Source organism: Natrix helvetica (assembly GCF_964273705.1).
Source record: "Natrix helvetica genome assembly, chromosome: 5".
NCBI lineage: Eukaryota > Metazoa > Chordata > Lepidosauria > Squamata > Natricidae > Natrix > Natrix helvetica.
Window position 1 is genome coordinate 77,390,350 of NC_138551.1, and position 18,290 is coordinate 77,408,639.

General features: G+C 40.9%; 1 protein-coding gene across 2 annotated transcripts; it reads left to right on the top strand.

Annotated features, from left to right (window-relative positions):
- The first annotated feature begins 13,441 nt into the window (after positions 1 to 13,441).
- On the top strand, positions 13,442 to 18,048 carry PPP1R3C (protein phosphatase 1 regulatory subunit 3C). 2 transcript variants are annotated; one of them, XM_081955686.1, is made up of 2 exons: positions 13,442 to 13,708; positions 15,420 to 18,048. In XM_081955686.1, exon 2 carries the CDS (start codon positions 15,421 to 15,423, stop codon positions 16,366 to 16,368), a length of 948 nt encoding a protein of 315 aa, XP_081811812.1. In that variant the 5' UTR covers positions 13,442 to 13,708; position 15,420; the 3' UTR covers positions 16,369 to 18,048. The 2 variants fall into 2 exon arrangements, with proteins under 2 accessions (XP_081811812.1, XP_081811811.1); XM_081955685.1 differs by lacking the exon at positions 13,442 to 13,708 and adding an exon at positions 14,363 to 14,442.
- The last annotated feature ends 242 nt before the right edge of the window (positions 18,049 to 18,290 follow it).

Sequence of the window (18,290 nt, forward strand, 5' to 3'; positions counted from 1 at the left end):
ACTAAAGTTCCCCTAGCTACAACTTCTGCTTGCTGATCAAGTATTAGCTATGAATCACCCTCAGGTTGTTGCAGACCTGCTCCTTCAGGGGGAATAGTTTGTCCTGAATAAGCAGAATAAAACAAAAGTCAGACAGTTTGCAGAAAATAGCAACACCGTCTTCCAGGAATTCAGTGTTGGCTTGTTCCTTCCCATCTAGATCCTCACACCCTTCAGAATCAACACTTCTACTCCATCACAAGACTGGCCTCATAAAGATACTGTATATACCAGAATATTGTCAACATACAGATATGACCTCATGCTGAGGCTCAATTATCCCAGTAGCTTCAAATAGATGTTGAAGACCAAGACTGAAGAAGCAATGAACCCCACCATATAACAATTGTGAGCAACCACTGGTTGGTCTCTCCTCCCCTGTAGACACCGACTAGAGTCACCCATGCAGGAAGGAGTAGGACCATTGTAATAGACTGTCCCCAGTTCTCAAACCTCATATGCAGTCTAAAACGTGCTCTGATTTAAAAAAAATATACTGATTGATCTAAATTGACCAAAGATGCACATTTCCCCCTGTAGGCCCTGGCAAAGTTAGTCAAACAGACTGACTATTCTGTCCTGCATGTAGACCTGAACTCTGATGGAAAGATTTGCTATCTCTAAAGTTGCTGTTCTGGGAGTTTTTCAACAATCTTCCCTAAAAAGAAAAGATTGCAATCTGGGCAATAGTTACTCAATGTGACCAGGCCTGTAGAATGCTTTTTCAGACAAGGTGAATGCATCACCACCAGTGGTGGGATTCAAATATTTTGCTACCAGCTTTTGTGGGCCTGGCTTGGTGGGTGGGCGTGCTGGGTGGTCATGTGACTGGATGGGTGTGTCCAACTTAACATCACTCACGTTGAGGGGTGCCTCGCCCAGCACCTCCCCTCCCAGCCACTCCTTGTCACGTCGAGCCTCAACATATCTATAGTTCTGGAAAAACGTTGTTCACTTTTTTTCGACTTTATTATCTGCATCTGCATCTACATACTATAGATGCAGTCTGCATGGACTGTTGGACTCTAAATCTGAGCAATTTTATCAGTGTAATATGGACGCAACCTCTCCCAGTGGTCTACGGTAGTCCACTATTCCTCAAAAGTCGTAGTTTATCATTATCAGAATGATTATATTTCCTCATTATCTTCCTATTATACAAAGTTTAGGCAGACATAAGTCCTAGAAAAAATAGGTCAAGAAGACCCAATTTAATTCATCTGCCATTTGTCTCCTGCTTGTCAGGCCTGCAGCGGTTCCTTTAAGAATCTTTGGCCTGCCACACTCTCTCTTCTAGCTTCATCTTTAGTACGCATATTCATTAAGGGAAGGGGGGAATAGCAATGGGTAGAATGTGTTGTTTTCAAAATAAAAAATTCCTTTCTAGAAGATCAAGGTTATTCTTTGTCTCTGCACTTTGGCACCTGACCGAAACCAGTGGGGTGGAGAAGACAGCGTGGAAGAAGAAGATTGGACCATGTGATGGATTAGTGGATGTGGGGACAAGATCATGAATTTTAAACTGGGTGGGAATCCTAAGTAATTTCCAGAACTGGGATTCCACAGTATGATGCCAACATGTCTGTCTTATTAAATTGGAACTTTAAGGATAACTCTGCCTTGGACTCTGATTTAATTTTGCATGACACTGCTCTCATTAGGCCACTCCAAATCCACACTATATAATAAGTCAGTTATTATAGGAATAATCTTTCTGATTTACCCATTATTTTACATAGCACCTTTTAGTTTACAACCATTGTAATGCTTAATCCATTTAGAAATTTAGAATCTGATCACCTCTTCATAAATGATGACAACAACAAAGCATTTTATTGAGCAGATGATTTCCATGTACCATTCTCTTGCTTTGTAGCTTTGAAATAAATCTTAAGGCGATTTCCCTATATGAAATTTTTTTTAAAGGTACAACTTGGCGGGGAGTTTTAGGTCTATGAGAATACTTGCGTATCATGCTGCTGTGGCTGGATTTCCTCCAGGGAAATTAGGCCAAATGAAAAGAAAATATTCCACTGGATGTTGACTTGTAATGCGCTACATCTGCACTTCATAACTTTAAAAAAATGACATTTTAATTTTGCACTGGAAATTTGAGTGCAAGGTTTTAACTTAACCATTAAAGGTCAACATTTATTGAAGATTAGTGCAGATCACTAATCTCCAATAAAAATAGTGAAGTCAAATAAAATAACAATAGCTAGAAAGAGAGACACCATTCGTTTTGGTAGAAATCCATACTGGATTTCTAAATGCCATCATTCTTTTCTTTTCCTTTGAAGAAGAATAAAGAATACTAGTTCCTTTAAACCTATCTTGCAATCAAAATAGCAATGTTTCTTTTTTCTTTTGTTACCTTTCCCCCCTTAAAGCAAAAAGTGTCAACATTTAACGCAATGGAGCAGAGTCCTCTATTTATGAACAGAACATTACTGGCACTAACAGCTGTAATAGATTTGTGTCCTTGTGTCACCCTGTTACTTTGCCTTTACTCAGTCCTGGACGTTCGGGTGAGTAATTTTCCCTGTGCTGGGAGCCTTCCAAAAGGATTTGACAGACAACTGTCAAACTAGGTGACAGAAAGACCTCACGTACTTCTCTATCTTTCTGAACAGATGCTATGAACTACAGAGACTGTCATCCACCACCTTCTTTGAAAGCTGGTTGATAATGTTTCATCTCTTATTACCTCAGCCTTCCATGAATCACTTTTCAGACTGTGTAATTGACAATATGAAGCTTTAAAAAAAAAAAAAACCATATAGGATTCAAGCTTCTCACATGAGTGGGAAGATGACCCTTCCAAAGATACCTTATTGAGGGCTTAGATATAAGATGCCTTGCATCAGCGGTGTAATCCTGTGAAGACTGCTACCGGTTCAGGGAGTCTGCTACCAAGCCTGAGGCACGCCTGTGCAGCGCTAAAAATGGAACATTTTGAAGCCTTCCGGGTCTGCAAAGGTAAGTAGAACAGCCGGGGGGGGGGGGGAAATCCGCTGTGCCATGTGATTTATATTAGCTAGAAAGCAGGAAATCCAACAATTCTAGCTAATATAAATTGTGTGTCACAGCTGATTGTCGGAAATACCGGTTCGCCTGAACCGGTAGCATTTTCTACTACTGGTTCAGGAAAACTGGTCCGAACCGGTAGCATTTCACCGTGCCTTGTATGATCTTTCAATCGGGAATGTCTGTACTTTTGACAATTTCATTAGATAAAATCCTCTAACTACTTGTTTGGTTAAATTGAAGGAAGCGTAACAATAGTATAGTCCCCCAACCCATGGTCCGCGGCCCACTACCAGGCCGTGGCTGGTTGGGAACCAGGCTGTGCAAATGGCAAGTGAGCATGGAAGTTTCATTTGCACATGCACAGAAGTAGGTGGAGCATGTGAACCCATCCCCTACGCCCACGCCACCACTACTGATTTGTGCAGCCAAAAAGGTTGGGGAAAAGGCTGCTTTAGAACATTCAGAAAAGTAGTCATGCAAAATATCAATTCCTATAGAAATTAATAGAGACTGGAGAACGGATGCCTTACTCTGAGTGTTCTCAGCTGGAAAACGAAGAACAAATAAGTGGAAACAACCTTTTGTATTAGTAATGCGTGAAGCAAAATACTTTTAAAACTGGAATAACAGCTGTTTAATTGCAATATTAATAATACATTATCTTGACAGAAAGAACTGCTTAAATTATGGTTCAGAAATTATTATAAAATGCATTTTGTTAACATAAAAATAATGCTGGTGTTTTATAAACAAAAACAAGGTATGCAAGGAAAATAGAAGAAACAAAGATTAAAAATTGGAAAGAAACTGAAAATGCAAAAGTTCTATGCAAAATTTGGGTTCAGACAAAATTGCCTTCACAGGAATCTCGTTTTTGCAAAACATAGTGTTCTATTCTTTTGTTGGGAAGAACTAAATCGGGGTGTCCAATCTTGGCAACTTGCTGGGGAATTCTGGGAGTTGAAGTCCGCAAGTCTTAAAAGTTGCCAAGATTGGACACCCCTAATCTAGATTTTAAAAACTTTAGCTGCCTGGCTGGTTCCAACCTTTGGTAAAGATAAAGGCTTCCCCTGTCCAGTTGTGTCTGACTCTAGCGGGGCAGTGCTCATCTCCGTATCTTAGCTGAGGGAGCCAGCATTGTCCGAAGACATTTGCATGGTCATGTAGCCAGCATGACTAAATGCCGAGGTGCGTGGAACATTGTTATTTCCCAACCAAAGTGGTACCTATTTATTTACTTGCGTTTACATTTTTCAAACTGCTAGGTGGGCAGTAGCTGGGGCAAGTAACAGGACCTCCCCCAGTGGTCCTGTTTGACACAGTGCTCGGATCTCAAAATCAGGCTGTCAGCCTTCCAGCATCCTTAATCGCTGAGCCATCACGTCCCTTTATTTTCAATCAATCTTTGTCAACCCCCCCCCCCCTTATTTTAGTTGGCTTCAGGATAAAGCTGTAGAAAGAACCCTTCATTTGTCAAGGTCAGAACTCTATCCTGGAGCCTGGCATATTTACCAATTACAAGTTGTACTTTTTATTTGCAGTTTGAGGAATGGTAAGTCTTAATTTTGGAATCCAGTTGTGTTGCTTGCCAGTGTCATGCTGTCCTTAGTTCCCGGAAGCCTGTCATATTCCACCCCTTCGTGCTGATTCTGCATCGCTGCAATTCCTTCTAATGTCCTCCCAGAACACACAGTCCTTAAGCTGAACCGTAGTCAGGTGAAAATCCACCTCCTACCATCAAATTTAGCACCAAAGTCAAATTTCAAAATATTTCTGCACCTGAAGTAAGTGATCCAAATTACATCCGAACTCTGCTCTGAATTGAACGTAAACAAAGCGACAGAAATGGAGCTGGGAGGAAGAAATATACTACTGCCCTAGTGTATTTCACTTGAAAGAATACTTTGTGAAAATCTAGCCTGATGGAAAACCAAGGCAGAATGGCAAATGATAATGCAAAATTTGTTTGCATTGGTTATTTTGTTCTGTGAGTCAGAAGGAAGCAGCCATAAAAACATTTAAACTACTAACAACTCACCACAGATGTGTTTAGCCTCACTCCCAGTTTAAATATATTGGATATTACTCTGTAAAGCCAACAAAGAGAATTCATTATTTATTTATTAAACAAATTTCTATAGCCAACCAAATCACACATAGGTGATTCTGTGCTGCCTACAAAACATTGCTTAGAAAGAAAAAGTTGTTTAAAATCCTGATTTATGTTCTAGACATTTCAGCCAGGATTATAATTAATTTTCTTTTAGGGATTTTTATTTTTCTTATCAGCCTTTAGACTCCAAAATAAATAAAAAATGCTGTTATAAAAATCTGGAGATAAATGTTATTTGACAGCATTTACAGATTCAAAGAAAGGATATTAAAACATAAAGAAAGCATCAATAAATATTTGCATTAAATTCCATGCAATTTTCATTTTTTGATAATTAATATCACATTGTTCACCTATGACTTCTGTGGCATACATATATGCTTTGTGAGTCACTTTCAAGAAGAGAATTATAACAGAATAGCAGAATAATAGAAGTAGGTTGTGGTCTACTTTGTCAAATGCCTTACTGAAGTCCAAGTATACCATGTCCTCAGAGTTTCACTGGTCCATTAATTTAGTCCCTTTTCTCAAAGAATGCAGTAAGATTTATTTGATATGCTCTGTTTTGCCAAACCCATGTTGGCTTCTGGTTGTCATTGTCTGTACTTTCCAAATTCCATTTCCATGTCTTATCCATCTCAGCCACATGCTTCATTTTCAGAATATCATGCCACACATATGATGGCAGTCACTGAATTCATTGAAGTTATATTCCCACATTAAAAAAAAATACAGCCTCCTTGATTTTCCATTCTTATGATTTGTTGCTTGGAAAGAGAAAAAAAAGATTAAGCACAAATTGTATGATATCTTGAAATTAGGTGCAATGAAAATGTTTTGAAACATCCTCCCTCTGTTGCAAACCAGCCTCATTTTGAGGCCACTTTTACAATCTTTGAATTTACAGGTCAGAGTTCTAGAGATAGTTTCTCTTTGTTTTTTCCCCATAGTGGTAAATTAGATTTGTAGATTTGCTTGCATTCTACTCAGGCTGTGTTCTTATACTAGATTCTGCTTTATTTCTATTAACAGGAAATATAGTATGGGCAATTCCACTTTCCACAATTAAAAGTGTGATGTGAGGGCAAGAGGGAGACAGATAGAGGAGGAAGTATCATACAAAAAGACAAAGGAAGGTAGTTTAAGATAAATGAAAACCAGTTTAGGATTCATTTCAGTCTACAAATATATGCATTCTCTTTTCCACAATCAAATAACTTGAAGCTTGCTTTCAAAACACACAAAGGGAGAGAAAAAGAGTAGAGGTTTTCAGGAAGCTGAAAACAGGTTTAAGAAGGTGCTTCCGCAGTTCCATTCCTCTTTGAAATATTCCAGTAACGATCTTAAGTCCAGGTCACCTTGAAAGACACAGAATTGTCTCACATGATCAGAACCCAGTCAGCTCCTCCTCCAAGCGACCGGCAGAAGAGTCTCCCGACATCATAACAAATGCCAAAACTTCATAACAAAGTATAACTGGTTTCCTCTCACGATATCTGTTTTTTAAATCCACATGAGCATTTTCTGTACACTGCATTGTTCTGTTCTGTTCACAGCCACTGCATTGAGTGATATGAGGATTACATGACTTGATGCTCACAACCCAGCCTCAGGGATGGAGGGGCAGGATGACAGAAAAAGGCCTAGACACACCGACTAACTGCCACCTGCAGAACTGGGCTTAGGCAAGCACTTGTGGGCTGCTGAAGCCACAATATCAAAACTTGTATAAGAGGACAAGTAGATATTTGCTAGTTTTGGTTCTTCTCTTGGTCACGATTCTCTTTGTCACTTGCCCACTATTTTCAAAGGCTGATCTCTGCACAGAGAGTATAAAAACAGACAAACCACAAGCTGCAAGTGTATGTATTTGTGGGTGTGCTGATTTTTTTAAAAAAGGACAACAAAGACTATTATATAAATGCATCAACCTCATGTGAATGAGCAAGTTGGAGCATCCTAAAAAATTGGGGTGCTTGCCCGAATCTGGTCCCCTGATTCAAGGTTAATGCTGTGAGCTCAGTTTTATACAACAGGTGTGGAAAAACAAGGACCAAATCAAATATGGTAGAAGACTTCCTTTTCAGGTCTATTGGGAAGCAACACATCCTTCGCCTTAGATCAAACTTCAAATGGTCAAAATACTTGCTTGTTGTTATATCATCCAATAGGAATTATCACCATGCCTTTCTGCAACATCCAATCTTGTAATAATAGTATTGAAATGTTCCTACAATATATTCATAGTAGGAAATAAAAGGAAGGGAAAAGGTACTCTGGTAAGCTTAATACATCTGTTTAAAACAATTAGTTCTTTCAGAGGCACTATTCAGCAGGTTCTGACCAGTTCTGGAAAACCGGTAGCGGAAATTTTGAGTAGTTTGGAGAACCGGTAAATACCACTTCTGACTGGCCCCGCCCCCATCTATTCTCTGCCTCCCGGGTCCCAGCTGATCGGGAGGGAATGGGGATTTCGCAGTATTCTTCCTCTGGAGTGGGGAGGGAATGGAGATTTTACAGTATCCTTCCCCTGGAGTGGGGTGGCAATGGAGATTTTACTGTATGCTTCCCCTTCCATACCTGCCAAGCGATGCCCGCCAAACCAAGCCACACCCACAAAATAGGTAGTAAAATTTTTTGAATCCCACCATTGGTCTCTTTTAATAATTTAAACAATACAGCCAAAAGACAGACAGAGGTAGATGCAAGCATTTCACATTGACTACATTGCAATAACACAGTTAAAATCAGCCTCAAATATAAGATCTAGCAAGAGCATTAATTAAGCCTAATGTATGCAGGAAAGCAACCAATGCCAAGCCTTACACTCACGGGAGGCGTAGATTGACATAAAGCCATTTGGGGGGGGGGGGAGCTTCAAATGGTTAATGGCAACCGCCTCAGCAAAATGGAGGAAACGAGAGTTCCTGTGGCACAGTAGAACTTTAAACGCAGCGTTTTGTTCCACCTGGTGACCGCTAGATAGTAAGTGTCTCTCAATGGCCAAATTGCAAACATCTGTTTAAGCCAAAAATGCCCCCCCCCCCGTGAGAAGAAAATATATACCCTTCCATATCTATCCCCTGGCATTTCTATATATTGAATTAAATTAAATCTAATCTTCAGCTGCCAATTAAGGCTTCTTTTGAATGAAGGGCTGGTGAACTGATAATGTCCTGATATTAAATTTAGCTCTTTTTTCTGATGACTAACCCAGATACCAAATACTGACATGAAACTTTTCACAGAGTGCAAACAGGAAGTTTTCCATCCATTTTCCCGCTAGCTGTTCCCTTGGGTGCAATTAAAGGCTATCCTGCGATATAAAGCACAGAGCAGGAAAATCCTCCCAATTCTGAAACTGCTTATTTTATCAGAGCAACTTGCAGTGAAGTGATTCCTGGAGCTCCCCCAGAGATGAAGGCTATGGGTCAATGCTCAAAGATTTCACGAGAGGCTGCCAAAAGCTTCTGTAGGAGGGTAGGCAGTGCCATACCCAATATTCAGATATGTTTGCATATTGTTCTTGGGGCTCTTTTGTGCCATGAAGCATTTGTTTTAAGGGATAAGTAAACTGAAAGATTTATGGTTTTGAAAAAAAAAGGTTTCATATTTTGGCAGTCAAATTGTTATGATGCTTCTTGAGCAGGCAAAGCATACCTCCAGGACATGGGAAGCTTTGCAAAATATACCCTGATGTCTGAAATCTCCTTTACCACCCAGGATTTCTAGGAGTTGTATTACCAACGCAGCTGAAAGGCATCAGGTTGGACAAAGTCAATAGCCACCTTGCTGGCTGGGGGTGGGGGGGGATGCATGCAGCTTCAAATAATTAACTGATATACACAATACAATTGTCACAGAACACTTGGTTATTTTTCTACAGGTGGCCATCTAAGCCATGAAAGGCACACCTGGCCTCCTCTTATATGTTTAAACACTGAGTTGTCAAAATTAGTAGGTGAGGTTTTAGCTTCTTAAAGAGTGAAAATACACACACACACACACAGACAGACAGACAGACAGACATATACATACATACTAGGGATGGGTTCCTGCCAGTTCTAACCTCTTCTATAGAAGAGGTTCCACAAATCTACAGTGCCGTTCAGAACCGGTTCCAGCTCCCTCCCAACCGCCCGTCCGCACATCATCAAGATGAAGAGCGACAGGAGGAATTTTGGGAGTTGAAGTCCACAAGTCTTAAAGCTGTCAAGTTTGAATACCCTTGGGGTTTTTTTCTAAAGGGTTAGAGGTGCAAGGGTCTTGTAACTTGACAGCTTTAAGACTTGCGTGCTTCAAATGCCAGAGTTCCTGAGCCAATGTGACTGGAGGAGGAATTCTGGGAGTTGAAGTCCACAAGTCTTAAAGCTGTCAAGTTTGAACACCCCTGGTTTTTTTCCCTAAAGGGTTAGAGGTGCAAGGGTCTTGTAAGTTGACAGCTTTAAGACTCGCGTGCTTCAAATGCCAGAGTTTCTGAGCCAACATTTTGGTTGCTAAGCAAGAGCACTGTTAAGTGAGTTTCACCACATTTTACAAGTTGGCCATGCCCACCCGGTCACATGGTTGGCAAGCCACTCCCACCCGGTCACATGACCGGCAAGCCACTCCCATTCAGTCACATGGCCAGCAAGCCACTCCCACAAAGCAGGCCACACCTACAGAAGAGGTTCTAAAAAATTTTGAAACCCGATACACACACACACACACACTTAGAGTGAATGTATGTATGTACAGTGTATGTGTGTGTATATACGCGCACACACATGCACATATATGAAAACATGGATCTATGTTCTGTCTTTGCGTGTCTGTGTATATATATCTGCTTAAAGTGAATACTGTGTGTGTCCGTGTGTGTGTTGTATGTGTACATATACATACATGCATGCATACATACATACATTCGCTTTTTAAGCAGCTAAATATATACTTAGAATATACCTCTGTGTATTATATATAAATATATTTAGCTGCTTAAATATATATATCGGATGTGTGTGTCTGTGTACACACATACATATACATACACACACACACACACACACACACATCCGATATATATCTTTAAGCAGCTAAATATATTTATATATAATACACAGAGGTATATTCTAAGTATATATTTAGCTGCTTAAAAAGCGAATGTATGTATGCATGCATGCATGTATGTATATGTACACACACAACACGCACACGCACACACACGGAGTACCGTATATAGATCCATGTTTGCTCAAACCCAACACAAAATAAGATTAAGGAAAAATGCATTATTAGGGGCTCTCCAGACAGACAAATGCTAGCAGTTCTCATGCATTATTTCATGCTGGCTGAAAGATGCACTCCTCTCACAATGCACAGTGTTTAAAGACTCATTGTTTAAATATTAGAGGGAGCCCCTGCAAACATTATCAGGGCTTTTTATATTTTCTATTTCTGAAATGAGTGGATGTACTTGACAGCTGTTTGCTTAACTGGGTTGGGAAAGAGCAGTTGCTTTCCTCTCTCTGCTTTATTTTTAATGCTTTACTCCTCATTGTGCTTCAGGGTTCTAAAGGAGAGGCAAAAGGAACTTGCTTAGTAGGAGAATTTTCATAAACTTTGTACTGTAACAAACCTCTGTTATTTTTCCTTTGTTGGAGCCATGAAAATAGAATGGGCTGGCAAGTCAGCCAAACCAAAAAAAGGGGAAAAACTGGCTCAGAACAGAGGTTCTAAGGTCTCCAAATACAGAAGAACGAAAGGTCCCCTAATATAAATATATGCTTCAACTTCATTATTTAGAAAGAGGACTAATAAAGAATTATTAAGAGCCGCGGTGGTGCAGTAGTTAGAATGCAGTATTGCAGGCTAATTCTGGTGACTGTGGACTGTCAGCAGTTCGGCAGTTCGATTCTCAGCAGCTCAAGGTTGACTAAGCCTCCCATCTTTCTGAGGTCGGTAAAATGAGATTGTTGGGGGCAATATGCTGACACTGTAAACCTCTTAGCAAGAACTGTAAAGTACTATGAAGTGGTACGTAAGTCTTAAGTGCTATTTGCTAATCGTGCATTTGGAGTGAATTATATACAAGTGATAAAAAGATGGATTATGACAAAAATATTTTTTAAAATATGTGTTCCCTAAAGACTTGGGAATTGCTGTGACTTCTATGTATTCATGGGGGGAAGCATACATCATGGCACCATATACGAAGCTGTCTTTAAGTATTTGCTTCTCCTTATCTATGTTCAAAAGAGTGAGACACTACTGTCTTTAATAACTGCACCAAGGAAAATAATGTTGGCAGTCTTCACATATGGATAAAAGAAGGTGCAAAAGAAAAAAAATCATCTTTGGCACAGCTATTAACTCTATACCTTTTTCCTCCTCTCCCTGAGGTACTTTAATTACTGGGATTGAGTTAGTGCAGGATATGTAGTTTGATAAAATATTATTTATTTTAAAAGAAGCATCAAAAGAAGAAAATCACAGCTCTTCATGTTTTTACAGGTCTGACTCTGCTGTAGATAGGAATGCGGGGTTGATCATTTTGCTCTGAGAAGTTGTAGAATTCAAATCACTGCTTGTTCCTAACTAATTGCAATTTTGTAATTTGAATCAGGTACGCTGGAGATAGGATTGACGATGATCATCAGCTTAATTCACATACAGTGCTTATATCACAATATGCTTTGATTGGTTTATCTCACTGGGTTAGGAAAAGTGAGCCGTTATGGCCTAGCTAGCATGATGTGTCAATCCATCCACGTATGGTACATTCAGTAAACACATGGTTTTTTAGCATGTTGTGTCAATCTTAGTGGCTTTCTATTTAGGAGATGAGCTTGAGCTAAAATCCTTCACGCCAGTATTTCCAAATGTTATGGACTAAAATTGTTTTCAAATATTCCTACATGTTTTCATGCTTAAGGTGGAACCAGAACTCACGGTCTCCTGGTTTCTAGCCTGATGCCTTAATGCCTTAAACTGGCTGTTTCTGGATGAACTCTCCCATAATTCTTCATAGCTGGCTACATTGTCAGGGATTAATGAATACTGTAATATTTAAAAGACAATAGCCAGTTCCTCTTTTTTGTGGATAATGCACTTTGGTTGTGCATTAATAATCAAACCAAACCTTACTTCATTCTGGCCTTTAACAGCTGCGCAACAGGCAGAAGCTAAAAAGGTGCTCTACTCATCAGGTCATTTATAGAAGCTTTGGATAGCGCCCATAATCCTCATCCATCATGGATAATGACAAGGTTGCCTGGAGATTATGAACGTGATATGGTACAGGTAGTGCTCAACTTATAACCTCAATTGAGTCCAAAATTTCTGTTGTTAAGTGAGACACTTGTTAAGAGACTTTTGACCCATTTTATCTTTCTTGCCACAGTTAAGTGAATCACTGCAGTTGATAAGTTAGCTTCCCGATTGACTTCGCTTGTCAGAAGGTCACAAAAGGGCATCGTGTGACCCTGGGACCCTGCAGCCGTCATAAATATGAGTCAGTTGTCAAGCATCTTAATTTTGATATCATCTTGGGGATGCTACAAAGTTCAAGCAGGAGCCCCTACTGTATCATTGCAGACAAATTAGTTGCCCATGATTATTGATTACAAAGGTTGTCATAAGTCCCTTTTGTCAATGCCACTGTGACCTTTAGTGAACGGTCACTAAATGAAGTGTTGTAACTCGAGGACTACCTGCATATGTATTATTTTCCTTTAACAACAAGGGACGCCCAGCAGGTTTCTCACATCCCAAAGGAAGCAGCTGGGGGGATTCCGCAACCTCGTATAAATAGATTGCAACTGCGCGCAGCCCTATATATAGCCAGTAAGAAATAGCATTCAATGGGCAAAGGAAAGCGGAGCCAGGGTGGCAGCCTCGGGGAACGCAAGGAAATAAGTCAACCCCTATTTGGGCTGGTTAGGAAAGCGACGAGTGACAAAGGATCCCGTGTCAGGGTCCCGCTACTATGAGGCCTCTATTTAGAAAAGGCGAGAGCGCCGGCGGAGGCTGACCTTGAGCCCGAGCAAAAAGGGGTCCGACGGCTGGAAGCTGTGTCAACACAACCGCATGCACTCCCCGCCTCTCTTCTCTCCCCCTCCCCTCTTTCCCTTCTCCCGGTCTGCAGACTGAGCGATCACGTTTTCCCCTGGCGGGCCAGCCAGGCGCTGATTAGTCGGAGCGCGCCGAGCTCGAGACGCGATTGGTCGCTCGGCCGCTTTCACGTGAAAAGGACAGCGTCGCGTTTGATAAGCGGACGGAGCGGGGCCGAGACGGGGAACTTGGGCTGGGAGCCGTAGCGGAGCAAGCGAGAGGGAGGGACAGCTGGCTGGCTGGTAGGCTGGGCGGGTGGCGAGTTTAGGGGAGAAAATCCTTTAACTGGGCAAGGGGGCGGAGGCCCTTTTTCCCCTGCTGCTTCGCTAAAGCGCCCCCGAGAAGCAGCTCGCTCGCCTTGCCCAAGTTTTGCAAGCGCTTCCCCCTCGCAGTTTGAAGGCTCTTCTCGCCGCTTCTATGTAAAACCGTAACCAGGTAAGCCCAGCGAGAGAGCTGCGGCTCCAGGGAAGGGTTGCAGAGGCGTTTTGCAAGCCGAAGGAAGAAGCGGCGCCGCGGAATAATAATAATAATAATAATAGTGATGATAATAATGGACAACTAATTTGTCCTGCAAGGATACAATAGGGGCTCATGCTTGGACGGGGGTGGACTAGAAGACCTCCAAGGTCCCTTCCAATTCTTGCCAGTCTGAAATAATAAAGAAAAGCGGGGGTGGACAAAACTACGGCTGCAGCCCTGGGGGGAGGAAAAGGCTTCGCAGCTGAACTCGGGGAGTCCTACAGCGAATGGCGCGAGGGAGGGGGCGCTTTTAAATTTTTGCTCCGTCATGGGGAGCAAAAGGGGCCGGAGTTGCGCAGCCTCGGCGAAACGCTGTTATTTGGGGGGGACCGTGGCTTGGGCAGAGAGGTTGCATTCTGACCAAGCTCTTCCCCCCCCCCCCCCTTTCTTTCTGGAAATTGGTGCATCGCATTTGGGTCCAGGCGAGAGACGGCGATGCCAACTTGATGACAATCAACTTTTTTTTTAAATACTCGTTGCTTACCTTGCTCTCGCCCGCTTTCCAGGACGGGGTAAAATAATAATAATAGGGCTCGCTTAAGTATGAATGCGGCGGTCGGGAGTAAATTAACTTCAACGCCGGCTTCAGAGATGGCTTTTAAGCTCCTCCTGAAAAAAAGAAATCACTTTACGGATCCCGAATGTGAAATGTAATCGGGGGGGGGGGGGAGAAGGTGCGACGCGGCTGGGGGAAAAGGAGAAAAAGGGCCGCTTTGGGGTTGCCTGCCTTTCCCCCCCTCCTCTCCTCCGCTTCGAATTTCGCAGCTGCTTTTTGTAAATCCTGTCAAAGTCGGGTTTTTTTTTAAAAAAATTATCCTGGCAGTATCGATTCACAAATAGCCTCTTTTTGGGGGGGGTGGGGTGGGGTCCCAACTGCCATGCCTTGAGAGGGGGCATATCTTTAAATGAGTGTGACTGAAAACTTCTCGGGGGTTCTAGAAAATTCTGATAGCGACATGTCCTAAACTCAATTTAAAGTTAATTTAAACTCAGTTGTGGTTAGATTTCAGGCAACCCTTAGCTTTCCTCTAAAAGACTACAGTAGGTGATGAGGGGGGAAAGTGCTTGAGGGGGGAGGAGAAGGCTGATTTAGAGATTTTAACCCATATGCTTGAGTTTTTTTTCTGAAAGTGAATGAATAGAATTTAAGGAGACTGCACCAAAAATACCATAGGAACAATGCCAGTCAATTCCATAAAGAGTTCCACAAACTAAAATAAAAAAAAACTTTTAAAGCAGGTTTTGATAAACCTTGTTTTGAATGCTGGACACGCCCACTTTCCCAGCGCTTTGTATATAGGGAATAGGATCTGTATTATAAATGTGCAAATGTATAAATGTATACGGATTATATTTTGGGCTTTTAAAATAATCTGTAGAAGCTATTAAGTTAGCTCAAAATGTCACATGGATTTCATTCAAACATTTTGGAATGGAGCTATGTTACTTTATCAGTTCCTAGCCCTGGTCCTGGCACATTTTTTTTTTTGACTGAATTATTTAAAGTTTCCCCACCATCTGAGCATTGGTTTTAAAAGCAACAGCATGCATTTTAAGAGCCTTTTGGAGAGTTTTTCCCTTAGGGCTTGTAGCCTAATGTACTCAGTTATTTCTGTTTCCTTTGCAGAATGATACAAGTTTTGGACCCAAGACCTTTGCCCAGTTCCATCATGCCTGTAGATGTAGCCATGAGAATATGTTTGGCCCATTCACCACCTGTGAAGAGTTTTCTAACCCCCCTTGATGAATATCAAAGAAGAAATTTTGTGGATCGCTTAAAGCCTCTGAGATCATGCCTCAATGTGAAACGTGAAACTGAGCACCAAAATAGTGAATGGAAACACTCTGTTGGCCGAGCCAAGAAGAAAGTGGTTTTTGCAGACTCGAAAGGCCTCTCTCTGACTGCCATCCATGTCTTCTCTGAATTCCAGGAGAAGCCAGTCTGGGATCTCCAATTTGATTTGTCAGATCTTGAAGACATCACAGCTAGCCTAAAATTACATGAGGAAAAGAACTTGATTCTTGGTTTTACTCAGCCTTCAGCTGACTACCTAGACTTCCGGAGTCACTTACAGAAGAACTTTGTCTGTCTTGAAAACTGCACCCTGCAAGAAAGTACAGTATCTGGGACCGTGAAAGTGAAAAATGTGAGTTTTGAAAAGAAGGTGAAGATTCGAATTACTTACGATTCATGGAAAACCTATTCTGACTACAATTGCATCTACATGAACAATGTATATGGTGACTCAGATAATGACACTTTCTCCTTTGCAATCGAATTGCCTGCAGCCATTCCTACTGAGCAAAAAATTGAATTTTGTGTGTATTATGAAAATGGTGACCACATTTTCTGGGACAATAACGATGGGCAAAACTATAAGATTGTCCATGCAAAATGGAAGTCTGATGGTGTCCAAGTGGCAACATCACCCAGGAAAGGCTGCCTAACACTCAAATCTTCAAGAAAGGTGCACAAAGCAGTGGGTGAACAACATGGCAGCTCTCGGATATCCAATAGCTTCTATCCTGAATGGCAAAAGTGGAGCACAGTTGAAACATCCTCTCCATATTGGTGACTGAAATATATCCACAGAGGCCTCTAACATCAATGGCTGACATTGCTGATCTTCAGATTCTTAATATGCAATATAAACAAACCAAGTTGGAGGGCATGGTGACTACTTAAAAAAAGCTAACTTCTTTCATTTAAAAGAGCAAATGTTCCAGTTATAACCTAGACATGGGACAATTCGATGACAATGTTGCCTAGCATAAGAACAGCATGTGTGCTCCATATATATGAAACTCGGTTTCTTCCAATCACTTGCCTGGACATGTAAAAAAGAGATGTTAGGAAGAAATAATGTTGTGCTGACTTTTAGGAAGCTGTGATTGTGTGGGGAATGTTGAATAGATAGCCACAAAAAACCTTTGTGCCTACTTTAAAATGCAATGGGAATTGAGAGAGATACCAAACTGTGAAGCCTGAGACTTGAATTCAACCTAAACAAAGAATGACCATAACACAATTCATTGTTTGGGTTTTGGGCATAGGAGTATCTCAACAGGATAAGAGTTGAGAAAGAAAGGGAAGAAAGATGAAGTTCGGTGTTGTAGTTGAGAAGTATTGGGGAGTCCTATTTTATATCTCCAAAGAAATTTCAATAGTTCGCAAAAGTAAGAAACCTATAAAGAACTTTTGTTTCCTTGAACTTGAGTTACCAGCTTTGTATCCCAAAAGATAATCTGTACCTTTAAAATCTGTAGGACTGATAGAATTATGTCAGATGCAGGTGTCCCCATCAATGTATTTGCAGTCCTGTTAAATGTATCTGTCCTAGGCTGGGTATATGTGGAAGAAATATCGAAGCATGAACAGACTAAAAGGTGGCAACTGCATTTATAAAAAGCCCCTGTATGTTTGTAGACTTTGTTTCACTATTCTGCCTTCAACTTGCTCTATAATAGGTTAACTTTGCTTTCATAAGGCAACTCCCTACACAAGGGGATTGCCATCCTGTGTACACACAAGGTGTGCCTTAAACAAAACCCAGTAAAATACCCCAAGAGCACACTGTTTTGCTTAGAGATTGAATGACTCTTGTGAAATGCCTTAAATCTATAAATGTTGGCTGCCTGATGAGCTTGTCTTGTAAAAATAGACAAAAACTCTCCTCTTAGCTTGCTTGTTGTAGAGTTTGGTAAGAATTTTCCCTTCTAAGGATAGCTCTTCACAACTACAATAATCCTAAGCAATCCAGAGTCCTTCATATTGAAGGTTGTTATAGATAGCTGCACTTCTCAAGCTAATAGGTTTAAAATGATAGAGTAGGCAACTTGCACAGAAATAGAAATCATTTCTATTCACCTTCTCATACCTCATTTTTCTTCTGTAGCTTTTACAGAGCCAGAACATGTTGGGTATGAATGTGTATGTATTATTTTAATTGTGATTTTGATTTCCCCCCAGATGCATTGTATTTTGTAAATTATAATGTGTGACTGCAGTTTTGACTCAGATGTGCAGAGCAAGCCAATTAGGATGGGTGTGTGCGCACCTACTCCCATGTTCACGTTCCTGTTTTGTAGTGGTGGTATTGTTTATGGAGAATGCAAACGATTGTTTGTTGCACCAGTAGTGGGATGGAACATGCATTGTAAAAAAAGCAAACTCCTTCCATCTCATTTCCCTTCTTCCTCACTGTATCACAACTACTATGTAAGCAATTCACTTAAAATAAATTGTATTTTGATAATTTTGTCAGTCCTTCTGTTGGGAAATAAGTTGAACATTGTAATGTGGCTTTAGCGGCAGAAAGTCTAAAAGCTGGAATTTAACCGGCTATTCAGCTCTGATCATAAAACTGGATTATTTTTATTAGTTGCTATGGCCATATCTAATATTTTTGCCCACAAATCTAGTATTCCCTAGTATTTTTTCATAATTGTTTTCTGTTTCTGTTCACGTCTCTAGACATCTGAACTGTCCCAACACTTT

Bases quoted from the DNA above. Each gene is read 5' to 3' on its own strand.
- PPP1R3C (XM_081955685.1), top strand. From the start codon at position 14,384: ATGGCTTTTAAGCTCCTCCTGAAAAAAAGAAATCACTTTACGGATCCC. The intron at 14,443-15,419 runs GTAATCGGGGGG...TTTCCTTTGCAG, and splicing joins ACGGATCCCGAATGTGAAAT to AATGATACAAGTTTTGGACC.